The sequence below is a fragment of the Prunus avium genome, chromosome 4, assembly GCF_965620075.1.
Source record: "Prunus avium chromosome 4, drPruAviu1.hap1.1, whole genome shotgun sequence".
Classification (NCBI taxonomy): Eukaryota; Viridiplantae; Streptophyta; class Magnoliopsida; order Rosales; family Rosaceae; genus Prunus; species Prunus avium.
In genome coordinates this window covers 29,106,298-29,123,212 of record NC_142287.1, presented here as the reverse complement: position 1 = coordinate 29,123,212, position 16,915 = coordinate 29,106,298, and the positions used below count along the sequence as shown (strand labels likewise).

Below are 16,915 nucleotides of genomic sequence, written 5' to 3'. Positions count from 1 at the left end.
TTTTCTGTCCTCCAATTTTTGTGGTTCAGTTTTTTGGGTTGGGCTCTATTTATCTAAGGTTCTTAATGGGCCATTGGAAATTTAGCTGCTAAATTGTGTTTGGACAGAACTGCCCACATTCTTGGTTCAATATTATAGATTGCCCATCCATATTCTTTCTCAATCGCCTCCACACTACCCGCTGCTCATCCAAACCAGTTTGTTTCTCAACTCTCACCATTTTAAGGTACCTCCTCCACAGTGTCCACACAGTGGGTGCGCATTAAAAAGCTTGTTCCTTCTTCTTCTTCTTCCTCCTTCGTTCTCGGTATTATTGATTATAAATTAAAAAGTTGTTCCTTTTGATTGGTCTCTTGGCACGTTTGTGCAACTCGAAGCTGCTGATACATAAAGGAACCCACCTCAGATAGGCTCAGGTGAGTGGCAAAAACCCATCTTTCTCAGTTAATAAGCTATTTTATGAATTATAGTTTCCTTTTGAACTTTTTGCAACTCTTTTACATTCCAGTATGTCAAGCCTGAAGAGTCACTGCTTAAATTGTTTATGAGAGTTTTAATTTCCCTCTTGGCAATAGAATTTGTTGCGCAAAATCACTATTTTCTCTTAAACTGGTTGTAAAGGGATTGACGTCTTTGTAATATTCGGACTTTATAAGTAATTTATATCATTCTACTGGATCCTCTGCCGTCCAATGGGGAATTTCCCTTTATGAATACTTGTCTGGCTTTGTTCTGTAATAGGAGGAAATGGATCTTTTAAATAACTGATAATTCCTACGCTGATTATGTTTTGTTGGTGTTCTCTGTGTGTGTGTTGATCTTTTAAGAAATTAAGAGAAAGTGAACAATGAACAAGGATAAGATTTTCAAGCTAGCCAAGGGCTTCAGGGGAAGGGCCAAGAATTGCATAAGGATTGCCAGAGAGAGGGTGGAGAAGGCCTTGCAGTATTCCTACAGGGATCGCCGCACCAAGAAGCGAGACATGCGCTCCCTATGGATCCAACGCATCAATGCTGGCACCCGCATCCATGGTGTATGTATCGAATTGTGTCTATTATCTTATAGTGATGCATGTGGTACTATTGGTTTGAGAGAATTATAGCAGTTTCTCTTTCACTTGGTTTTGGACTTCAATCGAAGTTACACTTTTCCATGCACTTCTGTTTGCTATGTCTATTTAGTTATCTTTATCCAGTGAAATTATTCCTCAGTTCCTTTCTATATGCCTACAACTTGGACGCAAAGGAGTGAGGGAGAAGAATACATGTGAAGAAAGATAGATGATGAGTATTCGTTTGGTCAAAGATTGTTATCTTGAGCAATAGTAGCCAATACTTTGTGTATATAGGTGGTGGTGTGGCAGTAGAGTAAAAAGACCATCCTATTGATATGGCAGTGAGTCAATGACTCGGGTGATGTGGTGCTGTAATTGAGCCTCAACATAGCCTCACCATCAGTAGGGCATGTAGTTATGCTGATGTGGATTTTCTTTAAACAAAATGTGAAAGGAACTGTTTCAGGTCATTTTGGTTGGAGATAATTCAAGAGACCTTTATTCCTAGCTTGCCCATTTTTAGTCACTCTTTACTTCTCTTCCTTTCCTGTCCCTCTTGCATTCCTTTCAGTCTAAGATTGCGTTGTAAGTCATGTTTTGTTGAAAATCCAGATTATTGAAAATTAAGGACTTGAGCTTTTCAATGTACTGCAGAACAATGAACTTCATATCAGTTTTTGTTGGTTTTAGGAGTTAAAAGATGGGAAAGTAAGAGAAGCATGGGTCATGTATCCTAACCCGGGTAGAGTCTTTTTTGTTAAGTTTTGTTTTGCCATTGTGTCTAGAGGTTGCTTAGTAGTCTTGGTTGCATAAAAGATCAAGAGGATTGTTCTTTCTCCAATATTGGTTAAGCATGTTATGGTTGTATTTTTTAAGAGATGGAAATCAAGAGAATGGAGAGTAAACGTCTAAGAACTTGGTTAGTGAAAAGTAGATGTAAAAAAGTAAAAAGAATAGCATCTGAAAATAAGGGTCCTCATTGGAATTCTTGGAATTGGTTACAAAGATTGTTAGCATGTAAACCTGCCTGTGGTCTTTAGAACTTTGCCTGATGTTTTCAAATTGACTTCAAGTTTTTTGTTTGACTTGGATATTCTCTGCACTACAGTATATCCAAATTATATTTTTATGGTCGGGTTTGGAAAATCTAGGAAGTTGGGGAAAGCTACAGAAGTTTAGAGTAAGGTGTGAGGAATCATATGTATCTTAGACCTTCTGGCCTGAAAGCTGTTGAGCTGTTGAGCTGTTGAATTGGTAGAAGCTGGAATATATTGCTGATTTCATGATCTCAAGCTATTTGAGCGGTTTTCTTGTTTAAAAAAATAAAAGAAAGTTATTTGAGTGGTTGTCATGTGATTTCCTGTATAATATATGTTTTCTAGTGAATCCTGATCCCCCTTTTATTTTGTTTTTACTGTTGTCATCAGGTTAATTATGGGAATTTCATGCACGGGTTGATGAAGGAGAACATTCAGCTGAACAGGAAAGTTTTGTCAGAGCTGTCCATGCACGAACCATACAGTTTCAAGGCCCTGGTAGACATCTCTCGCACTGCCTTCCCTGGGAACAAGAACGTGGTGCATGCTCCCAAAAAGGAAGGCCTTTCAATGCTTGTGTAACAGACCATTTAGTCAAATCCATCTTTGCTTAATATTTTAGAGCTTGTATGGAACTGAACTTTCTGAGTCTCTATTTTGTCTTTTGGTCCTTTAGATTTTGGTTAAGATTATTGCTTGTTGATGCAAATTTTAGTGACCTTGCTAGCATTTCTCTTTACCTCCTCCCCCCACCCCCTTATCTGAACTGAGACCTCTCCATTCCGATGGTCTAGTATGGCGTAGACATTCGTTCATGATCATCGTTCCATACAGAGGAATCTAATAACCTAGTAGGCCGATAAACAAATTTGGAAATGATCTCTGCAGGTAGAAAATGAGTAAAAGCACCTCCCCTAGAATGTTAGATCTGAGTGAAAGTGTAGGGACAACAAATTTGGAAAACTATACGCATATATTCTCTTTTTGATGAAGAAAGCTTTTATATTAAGAATTGAAAATTGAAAAGGCAAATGCACCTTCCTTAGGAAAATTATACTCAGCCTGGCTTATTATGAGCAGGTCTTCATTTTCTATGTGAAATACATGGTTTATATGGTTGGTGGCCCGAATATTACATTAAAGGAAAATTTATGTACCAAAAATTGGAGGAAACAGGTACTGAGTAACTCAGGTATATACCATATTCATCCAATAATAAGATTCGATGTATATGACGACAATTGGAATGAAAAACGCAAATATATATCGGATTCAATGTTCTTTGAGAATGAAAGGACATTTTTACATTTCTGTATTATATTCAATGTTCCATGATGAATCTGCACAAGACCAACTAAACATTAGGAATTTCAAATCCTATATAAGAATAACGGAGAACGAATTTCAAATTATAATACATGTACAACAGTCTCCGAGATTCTAATTTGTAATTTTGTCTTTGTTTTGTTTATAAATTTCACGGATTGGCAAGATTATCCATGCCAATTTGCCAAAGTTTGGTAATGCCAAAAAACAATACCATATTTATCAAATAGTTTTAGTGTTACCAATTTATGAAATATAGCAAATTAGGAGGAGAAGGTTGCAATATATTTTTGGACAGTGACACGTCAAACCACACTGCAGAAGCAGAAGCTTAGACAGCAACAGGTATAAAAGATACCAAATAAAGAAAGAGAACCCTTTGAATTCTTTCTAAATTAAAAAAACAGAGTCTGACTTATACTCTTTAATGATAGTCGTTTGTTTCTGACACGCAGAGAGACAGACACCAGCATCTTCCTCTTCTTCCTGTAGACTTCTGTTGTCGTTTTGGGGTCTCCTGGTGGCCGGTATCTGTTGCCATTTTTATTCCCATTCTCCACTTACATTTGTACACCCCATTTTCAAACCACACTCTGTCTCTTTAATTCGGAGGTTTCTGGAGTTGCAGCTCTCACAATCTCTGTGTGTACGTTCTGAGACAAGTACAACCATGTCTTTTTCGCACCTCAGCACTCTTAAATGTTCCACCTTTTCCTTATCATCAGGTTTCTCTCTCTCTCTCTCTCTCTCTCTCTCTCTCTCTCTCTCTCTCTCTCTCAACATATTTCATTTGTTTTTGTTTTGTTTTGGGATTATGCATGATTTTCTTGAACTGGGTATTTTGTGTTTATGTTGTTACTTTGGTTATCTTGATGGTATTGATGTCCGAATTTTAGAATTTTTCTGCCATTGATCTCAAAAATTAGTTTTCGAGTTATTAGTGTCTCAGGTTGTTAAATTCTTAAATCCAGGCTTGGTTGCAACTTGAAGAACTAACCAAAAGAAGGTTCTTTAATTAAGCAAGTAAATAAAATGCCATTTTCACCCCTCTTGTCAGGATTCATTCAAGTTTGAGAACCTGATTTATCTGTTCACTAAAACATGCATGTAAAGGATCACACAGGAAGCATTGGTAGCATTACTTCTCAAGAGTTGCCACTAGAAACTAGGAACATATTGGTGGAGAATCAAAGAGAAGAATTCAGAAAAAAATATTGCGAGGAGTCCGAGGACAAAGGATTTATCTTTAGGATTTCAAGACTATTGTCTTTATAGTCTCTCCATCTTCTCTCTTATTGTAAGAAAATATATAAATGTACATATAAGGTGGCTCACAAGAGCACTTATAAAGGAACTTCAAAAGTATGGTAAAAGGGTAAGCAATTAGAGGACTCACTAAGACTCTTAGTGGGAGAATGTAGAGTTGAAAAAGCATGAATGTAGAGTCCAAATTGCATGAATGTAATTAAGAGATAAATTAATGAATGTGTATTCGAATTGCTTTGAAATGAGCGTAACTAGGGCAGATCCCTTATGTACTAGATCAAAGTAGAAGGTAAAATACCAAGAGGCTGACCAAGACTAATGTGGAAAAATCAATACAAAATACTTCAAACAGTGAATTTAATAGGAGATATTGTACAACATGGAAAAGAATGGAAAGCAAGAATTTGTGTGGCTGATCATATATTAATGAAACACAGTGGTAAGAACTGTTGACTGGAAATCTTATGTGGCAATCTAAGCTTCAGGCTCTAAGGTGAAAACTGCTGCATAAGCAGCAAAAAGTTTATTGTCTATAAACTGTGTAGATGAACTTAAAATCTCGAGATGGATGGGCAGCCATATATACAGTAAAGGATGTCATCATGTTGAAGCTCAAAAATGGACCAAGGAGTCAACAATGAGTCAAATCAGATAGATTGAGCTGTGTGGATCTTTTCCCTGCTCGGAGTGTCCAAGCAGTCTGCATGGCAAGACATCAAGTAGTCAACAAAAGGCACCGTATGGTACTGGCCTATGACCCTTGGATGCCCAATTCAGCAAAGGGAATCTAAATATCGATTTTAGCAAAATCTCAGTAATAGAGGGTAATAACTGCATACCTTAAAGGGGGTGAACAGTAGGGTATCTATAGTAGCAATAAAGGAGTTCACCTGTGTGGTATTTCTATGTAGGATTCGTGCATATTGATTAGGGAATGCCTGGCATGTATCTGTCCCTTTCTCAATTCCAGTGTGGGAATCTTTGAGGTCACTCGGTGTGCCTTAAAATGATGCCATATGGAATGGGAATGCCAGCTGGTGGAGGGTCTGGTGCTACCAGCAGGTCCCATGGTAATGACTGGACCTTGCCATGGGTTCTGCGGAAATAGCATGACCAAGTGCCAGCTGTACCAACAGGCTGCTTGGTCATTCAGGTACCTTGTGAGCAATTTGGATCAAGCTACAGTGCTAGGATCTCCGACTCAAATGGTCCCTATGAGGATAATGCCGACCTTGCTTATTGGCTTAAATGAGATATCCTTGGGCTTGCTCAAGGATCCTAAGCTCAGCACTCTGATAGTGCCAAACAGTTATGTGATTACTTTGAGAGGAGGCTGTATGCATGAAATGAAATGGTGACAAACAATCTGTTGACCTATGTCGGATGCTATAGCAATAGAGAAAACTAGGTAAAACCCAGATTGGATTCATGGAAACATCTAATAAGTGAAAGATATGGTTAATTTCAGTGCTTATTTGGAAGGAGAAGGTTTTGTTTTAACTGTTTCTTTTGTGGCTTTTTTCTATGATTGGATTGTCATAGCTTGAAAATCTTTGAACATGTAACAACAAAGAGATAATGAACTTATGTTTATACAAAACACAAATCAGAGTGTCTACTTATGATGCTTACTATCTCGGGTTTCCCTATAATGCAAAAACACTGCTTTTTGGGTAACCTACATTGAATTTCTGCTCTATAATATTTATTTATTTTCAGAAAAAATTTATGGAAATCATATCTTGCCACAAGCAGCTTCAACAATCCCGACATTAAATGGGGAAGCAGAGGGCAATGCTGCTGGTTTGGTAAGATTTATCCTCTACTAGTTCTATTATTTCCTTTGTAGCATTTTATATCACATTGTTGACAATTAACGTGTCTTTTAATTTTAGCAGAATTTTGAGGGTACTAAACTCAGAATAAAGAAGATGTTCAACAAGGTTGATCTCTCTGTTTCCTCATATGACACTGCTTGGGTGGCAATGGTCCCTTCTCCAAATTCCTTGAAGGACCCTTTTTTCCCTGAATGCGTAAACTGGCTATTGGGAAATCAACTCCATGATGGTTCATGGGGTCCTCCAAATTCGCATCCCTTGTTGATGAAAGATGCTCTCTTGTCCACCATAGCATGTATCCTTGCACTAAAACGGTGGAGTGTGGGCGAAGAACAAATTAACAAGGGTATATCTATTGTTCTTGCTTCTTGTTAACTGCCAAGTTTCCTCCATTAATGTTCTATAAATGAACACCTCTCTTTTTCTTTTAGGGCTACATTTTATCGAATCAAATTTGGCTTCAGCTAATGATGAAGAGCTACATTCTCCTGTTGGATTTAATATAATGTTTCCTGCGATGATTGAATCTGCCATGAAGTTGGATATGAATCTTCCCCTGGGAGCACCAACTCTAGATTCTTTGTTTCACAAGAGAGAACGTGAGCTTAAAAGGTATATTTTGTTTCTTCTTTTCTTGTTTTAAGTTTGGTCCTATCTCATAGTTATTTATTAGTATTATTATTATTGTTGTTGTTGTTATTATTATTATTTTATCCTATCACTAGGCTATCAAGCCAGGTGAGCTCAAATCTGTAGATGTGGAATTAGCTTTGTCTATTAGATAGGAAAGGAATGGACATACGTGATACAATCAGTTCATATGCTAGTCAAAATAATGGAAATGCACTGGTATGGTTAAATTTCTGTATTGCATCCTAAATTATTCTAAACGATCTCCATTCCAAAATGTTATCATTTAGTGGTTATGGAAGCAACTCAGAGGGGTGGAGAGCCTTCTTAGCATATATTTCAGAAGGATTTGGAAGATCGCAGGATTGGGAGTTGGTCATGAAGTATCAAAGGAAGAATGGGTCCTTGTTTAATTCACCATCAACCACAGCTGCTGCTTTTACTCACCTTAAAAATGCTGATTGTCTTAAGTACCTTCGCACACTCTTAGAAAAGTTTGGAAATGCAGGTTCGTCATTCAAAATTTTCCATTAATTTTCTAGGTGTATCTACTAGATCAGGATAAAGTTTAATAGATTATTTTCCACTTATTCTTTTCAGTTCCAACGGTTTATCCTCTAGAGAACTATGGCCGTCTTTCTATGGTTGCCAGTCTTGAAAGCTTGGGTATTGATCGACATTTCAGGGAGGAAATAAGAAGTGTACTGGACGAAACATACAGGTAATGTTTCCTATACATGTATGCACCAGTGAATGAGGTGTTCGGGTGTAGCTTGGACGACGAATTAATTGTGATTATTTTAATCATTCTCAAGTGAAATATTATATTTAGAGATTTATTAGTTTTCATCCATCGGGAAGCATGACATTAGCGAACAAACAGATGCTGGCTGCAGGGTGATGAAGATATATTTTCTGATGCTGCCACCTGTGCGATGGCATTTCGGCTCTTACGTGTTAATGGATATGATGTTTCTGCAGGTATTTTCACTTTAGGTGCGTTGGTCTTCATGAGTTTGTTTTTGACAAAAAATATTTAATTGATTCATGCTGTCTTGTAGATCCATTAAGTCAATTTTCAGAAGATTGTTTCTTTAATTCCCTTGGAGGATATTTGAAGGACATTGGTGCTGCCTTAGAATTGTTGAGGGCTTCAGAATTCATCACACATCCAGATGAATCAGTTATGGAGAAACAAAATTACTGGACAAGCCATTTTCTGAAACAGGAGTTATCAAATACTTTAGTTCAGGGTCATATATTCAATAAGCACATTGTCCTAGAGGTAACTTGTTATGAGAACTCTATCATATTGATTTGGTGTTTTAGCTTTTTGTAATCCCTAAAAATGCAACTTTTGATTGTTTTCAGGTGGAAGATGTTCTTAAATTTCCTTCCTATGCAAATTTGGGTCGGTTGTCAACCAGGAGGGCTATAAAATATTACAACACAGATAGTACAAGGATTTTAAAATCTTCTTACCGGTAAACCTCCAGTGTTTTCTTCCACAGCCCCTGTTCTTCCTTTTCCTTTTTAAGAAGAAATTGATTTCTGTTGAGTTATTATGACGGACCAGTGTATATTACTTATTGATCGTTGTGCTTTTCTTATGTTAGCTGTTTGAATATTGGCAATGAAGATTTCCTAAAATTGGCAGTGGATGACTTCAATATTTGCCAATCTATACACCGTGAAGAACTCAACCATCTTGCAAGGTACATATTGTTACTACACACACACACTCTCTCTCTCTCAAGCTGAGCTTCTTGTTTCTAGATTTTCTGCTTCTTGCTTTCATTGCTTAAAGGAATGCAGAATATTTGTATTTTTTTATTTATTATATTGTGATTTCCCTCCATGTAAGCAGGTGGGTTGAGGAGAACAGATTAGACAAGCTAAAGTTTGCTAGGCAGAAGCTGGCATACTGCTACTTCTCTGCTGCTGCAACCCTTTTTCCTCCTGAACTATCAGATGCCCGCATATCATGGGCCAAAAATGGAGTGCTTACAACTGTGGTTGATGATTTCTTTGACATTGGAGGTTCTGAAGAGGAACTGGTAAACCTCATACAATTGGTCGAGAAGTATGTTTCCTTTTCCCATTCCCTTCCTATTAATTTTTTTTTTTCTGACAGAGGTCTTAAAAGTTCGCTGTAATTGGACCTCAGGTGGGATGTGAATGTGAGTGTTGATTGTTGTTCCGAGCATGTTGAAATTATATTTTCAGCACTTAAGAACACAATTAATGAGATTGGAGTCAAGGCATTCAAGTGGCAAGGACGCAGTGTGACAAGTCATGTAATTGAGATTGTAAGTCGGAATCTTTTAATTTGTCCTTTTTATCATTGCTTTATCTATTGAGTAATATTGGACAATTTTTTTCTAAAAGCACTAGTTGTCCTCCTAAGCAGCTTAAAATGCACTTCACATTCCTGAACACTCTCTTACACTGATTTTGATGGTACCTTATTCTGTCTGTCTGGTGGATGGTTATTTGATTTTCTATTCACTCACTTCACAAAAGTAGAGTACATGACGAAGGAGTCTAAATTGTCTTTATCAAGTTCATTCTTTTATTCATTTAACTAGGGATGAAGTGAGCTATCTTTGATTTTCAGTGGTTAGATTTGCTCAAGTCTATGTCGAAGGAGGCTGAGTGGTTGAGAAACAAGTCGGTGCCAACAATGGATGAATATATGACAAATGCATATGTATCATTTGCGTTGGGACCAATTGTTCTCCCAGCTCTCTATTTGGTGGGGCCTAAGCTTTCAGAAGAGGTTGTCGGAAATTCCGAATTTTATAATCTGTATAGACTTATGAGCACTTCTGGGCGTCTCCTCAATGATATCCAAGGCTTTAAGGTAGACAACATCACCCCATTCTCCTTGAGAAATAAAAATATAAAAACCAATATCCCATCTAATACTGTTAACTCATAACTCCTTTGCTACGTTGCAGAGGGAATCTGCGGAAGGGAAGCTAAATGCTGTAACGTTGGCCATGATTCATGGCAACAAGGTCGTCACTGAGGAGGAGACCATCAATGAGATGAAGAGTGTTATAACGAGTAAGAGGAGAGAATTGCTAAGACTAGTTTTGCTAGAGAAGGGTAGCATAGTACCAAGAGCTTGCAAGGATTTGTTTTGGAATATGAGCAAAGTGCTGCATCTATTTTATGCAAAGAATGATGGATTCACTGCACATGATATGATGAAGACTGTTATGGCAGTAACTGAAGAACCCATCGTTGCCGATGATTTGTAACCAATCTCATGTGTAGTGGATTTCTCCATACAAAAAACTTGTTCTTTACCAGTCAGTAAACCAAATAGGGGTGATATATGGTGCTTATGGAAATATGGATGTGGTTGATCAAGTTTGGAGGGAAAATTAATTTTAGATTATCTTATAGTTTTCTCTATGGCTGTTCTCTTTTCTATTCTATGACAAACCAACTCACTCTTTCTAATTGATTCATGTGGCACATGCTCAGAATAGAATGGCTGCACATGACAGGCTAACCAATGAGATTGTAAACCTTTTTATTTATTAATTATTTGCAAGTTAATAATATTAGTAAATATGTTCTATACTAACCACCACCAAGTTCTTATTCTTGTGTCAGTAAGGACAATCAAATCTAAACAAAAAAAAAAAAATATATATGATTCTTGATATTATTAATTTTCTGTGTGGGCACATGAGGCACATAGGCAGAACAATTTTTAGCTATCTATAGTGATTATCTGCAGATGCAAACGAATGTGTTCGCATGTTTGTACGGAAAGCCAACTTTTGTCTTATTTTTTCTGTCCTATTTATGCAAATCCGATCGGCTTGGGATTCTCTTTATTGTTAGTTTCAATTGCTGGGAAATCTGGAAGCACCACAGTGTGATTGTATTCCTCCAAATCCTGATGCTTTCATTCTAAAAAATAAGGAATACTTGGCTCCGCCGACAAATCACAGTATGACACAAGTGTTTCATTTTCTATGTACGTGTAACAAAGAATGACTCATTACATGTAAAGAGATAATGCCCTGGATCACCCCAAAATGCCTCATTTATGAAAACCAATACTGGTCTGCATGCATGGGATCATTCTATCCCATATATCTGGTATGCATATCATAGCTTTTTCTACTGCTTTTATTTTCCGTTTTATTGTGTTTTGTTATGTGGCCTTTGTTTTATGCACTCTTCTTATGTCTTGTTTGACTTGGTCCCTGCATCCTCCTCTTGCTGGCTGCATCGATTCTTTCTTCCTTCTTGCTCTGCCGTTTGGCTTGATTATATTCATTTCCTACCAAAAGAAAGAAAACAAAGTTGGTCAAAACGTCAAAGAAACATTGTTAGAAAATCTACCAACAATGTAAAATTGGAAACTCGGAATGTAGCTTGGATTGGAGAGCAACAAATATGAATAACTTCCAATAGCCATCCATGACTTAATTTAAACTTTAGAGCTTCCTATTGGCCGTATCTCTGATTCCCCTGCCATTTTAATTCTCAGGCTCTCCATTCACCACATACTTATATATATACACATATATATTCCAACTCTCTCATTCAAAGCTTTCTCTTTCCCTTTTGGAGTTGCAACTGTCTGTCACTCTCTTTGTTCATTTTGTGCAACCATCAACCATGTCTTTCTCCCACCTTAACAATCTTAGGTGTTCCACCTTTCCCCCCTCAGGTCTCTCTCTCTCTCTCTCTAGCCATATTCTTTTTAATTTTATTTTTTTTTGGGTTTATGCATGGTTTTCCTGGATTGCGTCTTTTGATTGAATGCTTAATCCTCTGTTGTCTTGATAAGTTTTTGTCATTGATGCTCCGATACTGAAAATTTTCTGTGCATAACTTCCTAAATTCATATTTTGAGTTATTAGTGTCTCGGGTGTCTAAGGTGGTTTTAAGAGAAATTGGAAGTCTAAGGTGTCTAAGGACATCTAAATTCAAGATTTAACTCGTGGAAACCTCTGAAAAGTGGAAGATAAGGTTAATTTTTTTTGTTTTCAATGATTGGATTGCCACAAATATGAAATTCTATTAGCATGTAGCCTATAAGAGGTATAAGCATAGCATATAATCAGAGTTCTCTCAACTGTTTGGTATTAATTCTTACTATCTCAGTTTTTGTCTATAATGTAAGAACATTATTTTTTGGGTTACCTGGATTGGATTTCTGCTCTTTAAGATGTACTTTCTTTAATAATCCGGGAAAAATTTATTGCCACAAGCAGCTTCAACAGTTCCGAGACTAAATGGGGCAGCAGAGAGCAATACCTCTGTTTTCGTAAGACTATCCCTCACTAGTTCTATTATTTCCTTTATACTCTTTATATTGTTAACAATGTCAAAAAGTGTTTTTTTTTAGTTTAATCAGAATTTTGAGGGGACCAAAGAAAGAATAAAGAAGATGTTCAAAAAGGTTGATCTCTCTGTTTCATCATATGACACTGCTTGGGTGGCAATGGTCCCTTCTCCAAATTCTTCAAAGGACCCTTTTTTCCCTGAATGTGTAAATTGGTTGTTGGCAAATCAACTCCATGATGGCTCATGGGGTCCAAAGTTTCATCCCTTGTTAATCAAAGATGCTCTCTTATCTACCTTAGCATGTATCCTTGCACTAAAGCGGTGGAGTGTTGGCGAAGAACAAATTAACAAGGGTATATGTGTTGCTCTTGCTTCATGCTTAGTTTCCTTCATGCTGTACTAATGAACGCCTCTCTTGTTCTTTTAGGGCTACGTTTTATTGAATCAAATTTAGCTTCAGCTACCGATGAAGAGCAACAATCTCCTGTTGGATTTAATATAATATTTCCTGCCATGATTGAATCTGCAATGAATTTCGATATGTATCTTCCCCTAGGAGCACCAACCCTAGATGCTTTATTTCACAGAAGAGACTTTGAGCTTAAAAGGTATGTCTTGTTTTCTTTAGAGGAACAGATATATACAACAGTAGAGTCTAGTTCATATGCTCGTTACAACAAACGGAATGCACTGAAATTGTTAAGTGAAAAATCTCTGTTCGAAATATTTTAGAGGCTATGGAAGCAACTCAGAGGGGTGGAGAACCTTCTTAGCATATATTTCAGAAGGACTTGGCTCACAGGATTGGGAGTTGGTCATGAAGTACCAAAAGAAGAACGGGTCCTTGTTTAATTCGCCATCGACCACAGCTGCTGCTTTTACTCAACTTAAGAATACTGATTGTCTTAAGTACCTACGTGCACTCTTAGAGAAGTGTGGCAATGCAGGTTCTTCACTCAGTACTTACCATTAATTTTCTAGGCGTGTTTATTATATTAGGTTGAAGTTTAATCGATTATTTTCGATTACCCCTTTCAGTTCCAACGGTTTATCCTCTGGATAACTATGCTCGTCTTTCTATGGTTGCCAGTCTTGAAAGTTTGGGTATTGATCGACATTTCAGGGAGGAAATAAGAAGTGTACTGGATGAAACATACAGGTAATGTTTCCTATACATGTATGCACCAGTAAATGGTGTGCTTGGCTTTAGCTTTTGTGAAACATTAAGTTTAGACAGATTGTAGCTCTCTTCCATGGGAAAGCATGACATTATCCAATAAACAGATGCTGGCAGCAGGGGGAGGAAGATATATTTTCAGATGCTGCCACCTGTGCAATGGCATTTCGACTCTTACGTGTTCATGGATATGATATTTCTGCAGGTATTTGTCGGTTTAGGTGCCTTAGTGTGTAGGACTTTGTTTTGGCAAGAAATGTTCAGTTGATTTATGCTGTCTTGCAGATCCATTAATAAGTCAATTTTCAGAAGATCGTTTCTTCAATTCCCTTGGGGGGTATATGAAGGACATTAGTGCTGCCTTAGAATTTTTTAAGGCTTCAGAAATCATCATACATCCAGATGAATCGGTTCTTGAGAAACAAAATAACTGGATGAGTCATTTCCTGAAACAGGAGTTATCCAATACTTTAACTCAGGCTCGTAGACTCAATAAGCATATTGGCCTGGAGGTAATTTTGTGATAAGTCTCTGTTGTTGATCTGGTGATGTAGCTTTTTATAATCACAAGGTAATTCCCTCAAATATCACCTTTTGATTATTTGAAGGTGGATGATGCTCTTAAGTTTCCTTTCTACGCAAGTTTGGGCCGGTTATCAAGCAGGAGAGCAATAAAATCTTACAACACAGAGAGTACAAGAATTTTAAAATCATCTTATAGGTAAACCTCTAGTATTTCTCCTGTCTCTCTCTTCTTCTCCCTCTATTTTAAGAAGAATTTGATTTCTGCCAAATTATTATGAGTGATCAATGTAGATTACTTATTTATCCTTGTACTCTCATGCTAGTTGTTTGAATATTGGAAATGAAGATTTTCTAAAACTGGCAGTGGAAGACTTCAACATTTGCCAGTCTATACACCATAAAGAGCTCAACCATCTTGCAAGGTAGATATATCCACTTGACCTTGATTTCAATTGAAACAAGGGAAATGCAGGTCGTGGAGGTGGTTGCTTTCGTTGTTTTAAGGCAATTCAGAATATCTCTATTTTATTTTGTTTGATTATTTACGATGTCCATCCATCTAAGCAGGTGGGTTGTGGAGAACAGATTAGACAAGCTAAAGTTTTCTAGGCAGAAACAGGCCTACTGTTACTTCTCTGCTGCTGCAAACCTTTTCCCTCCTGAACTATCAGATGCCCGCATGTCATGGGCCAAAAATGGAGTGCTTACAACTGTGGTTGATGATTTCACTGACGCTGGAGGTTCTCAAGAAGAGCTGGTAAACCTTATACAATTGATCGAGAAGTACGTTTCCTGTTCCCATTCCTTTCTTATTTCCATTGGATCAATTTGTTGGTCAGCAATTTATGCTTGTGCTCCTTATTTTGTTTTTCTGGCATTGAGGGCCTAAAGTTCCTTGTGTCTGAACCTCAGGTGGGATGTGAATGTGAGCGTTGATTGTTGTTCCGAGCATGTTGAAATTATATTTTCAGCACTTAAGAACACAATTAATGAGATTGGAGTCAAGGCATTCGCACGACAAGGACGCAGTGTGACAAGTGACATAATTGAGACTGTAAGTTAAAATCTTTCAATTTTCCTTTCTAAAAGCACTATGTCTTCGTCAACAGCTTCTTTTATCAAGTTCAACTTGTTTTTATTCATTTAACTAGGGATGAAATGAGCTATGTCTGATTTTCAGTGGTTGGATTTGCTCAAGTCTGGGCTGAAGGAAGCTGAGTGGTTGAGAAACAAGTCGGTGCCAACAATGGAGGAGTATATGACAAACGGATATATATCAATTGGCATTGGACCAATTGTCCTTCCAGCTCTCTATTTTGTTGGGCATGAGCTTTCAGAGGAGGTTGTAGGAAGTTCCGAATTGCATGAGCAGTATAGACTCATGAGCACCTGTGGACGTCTTCTGAATGATATCCAAGGCTTCAAGGTAGACAATATCCCCCACATTATTCTTTCGAAAAGAAAAACTAGTATCCAATTTGTTATCGTTAACTCATAACTCCTGGCTGTGTTGCAGAGGGATTCTGCTGAAGGGAAGCTAAATGCTCTATCGTTGACCATGATTCATGCGAACGGTGTCGTTACTGAAGAAGAGGCCATCAATGAGATAAATAGTATTATAAAAAGTAAGAGGGGAGAGCTGCTACGATTAGTTTTACAGGAGACGGGTAGCATAGTACCAAGGGCTTGCAAGGATTTGGTTTGGAACATGAGCAAAGTGCTGCACTTTTTTTATGCCAAAGATGATGGATTCAGTGCACATGAGATGATGCAAAGTGTAAGTGCAGTAACTGAGGAACCCATCATTCTCAGTGAATTGTAAGTAAAAGTAAATAAATGGCATTTGAATTGAAGTTGCAAGCAGCAAAGAGATACATAAAACAGTATGGAAACGTGGATGTGGTTGATCAAGTTTGGACGGAAAACAATCTTAGATTGCTAGTTTATGAATTCTAATTGGTAGAGCAGAGCATATTCAAATGCATCGATTGAATCATTACATGGACTGCGTCAGCCGTCAGCCGTCAGGCAAATTGAATTCAGCCCCGTTTGTCTGAGTCACAGCTAATAACACCAACACCTTTTGTGATGGACCAGCTTAACAGTAGTATGCAGAAGGTTGTCTCAGTGATATCATAGACAAGATATCATGCATAATCCACTGATAAATAACTTGGTGCTTTCTAGGATTGTTGGGTTAGGTTGAATTATCAATCAATTTAGATTATGTTGTTTTTCATCAAGTTTATCACCCAAATCAGTTAAGCTTAATGAGTCATTCTCTTATATTAGTCAAGTGTGGAAAATCAATCATATAATTATCAAGCACAAAAGAACACACCCAAAAAAATATAATTGCAAACGCACGGGCTAGACAACCCGGACTAGTCACACCACAAACAAACCAAATGAAAAAAGAAAAGCTAAGTAAAGCAGCAAAAGAGGGACCAAACAGCCGTCATGAATCATGAATCATGATAAGGCGAACAGTCCTGGGTAGTGAGAGACGAAAGACAGACGTTTTGCACAAGTGAGAGTAACACCCTCCCACTTTGTAACTCCTTTGATCGATTGATTTTATTTTTAAATTGGACGGTCTACTATTTATAGGCCCTACCTATGTGGGGACCACCTCTATTAAAGAGGAGTCCAGATCTCCAGCGCTATTGTCTCTCCACTTCAACCACCTAAGAGAGAAAAGGCCTGACGACGATGTATGAGGTTTTATCACAAAAAGCATCAG

General features: G+C 37.6%; 3 protein-coding genes across 3 annotated transcripts; all 3 read left to right on the top strand.

The window, feature by feature from the left end:
- Positions 1–152: 152 nt before the first annotated feature.
- On the top strand, positions 153–2,800 carry LOC110745424 (uncharacterized). Its single transcript, XM_021945507.2, has 3 exons — positions 153–416; positions 828–1,033; positions 2,482–2,800. Exons 2-3 carry the CDS (start codon positions 848–850, stop codon positions 2,671–2,673), a joined length of 378 nt encoding a protein of 125 aa, XP_021801199.2. The 5' UTR covers positions 153–416; positions 828–847; the 3' UTR covers positions 2,674–2,800.
- Positions 2,801–3,799: 999 nt separating this feature from the next.
- Positions 3,800–10,706, top strand: LOC110770543 (ent-kaurene synthase-like 1). The gene is made up of 14 exons (XM_088252044.1): positions 3,800–4,142; positions 6,403–6,491; positions 6,582–6,867; positions 6,953–7,133; positions 7,442–7,659; positions 7,752–7,872; positions 8,035–8,132; positions 8,213–8,436; positions 8,523–8,635; positions 8,768–8,866; positions 9,019–9,234; positions 9,319–9,460; positions 9,769–10,014; positions 10,112–10,706. Exons 1-14 carry the CDS (start codon positions 4,088–4,090, stop codon positions 10,415–10,417), a joined length of 2,394 nt encoding a protein of 797 aa, XP_088108170.1. The 5' UTR covers positions 3,800–4,087; the 3' UTR covers positions 10,418–10,706.
- Positions 10,707–12,546: 1,840 nt separating this feature from the next.
- Positions 12,547–16,410, top strand: LOC110745425 (ent-kaurene synthase-like 1). The gene is made up of 12 exons (XM_021945508.2): positions 12,547–12,823; positions 12,898–13,078; positions 13,203–13,417; positions 13,509–13,629; positions 13,755–13,852; positions 13,933–14,159; positions 14,256–14,368; positions 14,496–14,594; positions 14,740–14,955; positions 15,085–15,226; positions 15,353–15,598; positions 15,689–16,410. The coding sequence occupies exons 1-12, from the start codon at positions 12,574–12,576 to the stop codon at positions 15,992–15,994; spliced, it is 2,214 nt and encodes a 737-aa protein (XP_021801200.2). The 5' UTR covers positions 12,547–12,573; the 3' UTR covers positions 15,995–16,410.
- The last annotated feature ends 505 nt before the right edge of the window (positions 16,411–16,915 follow it).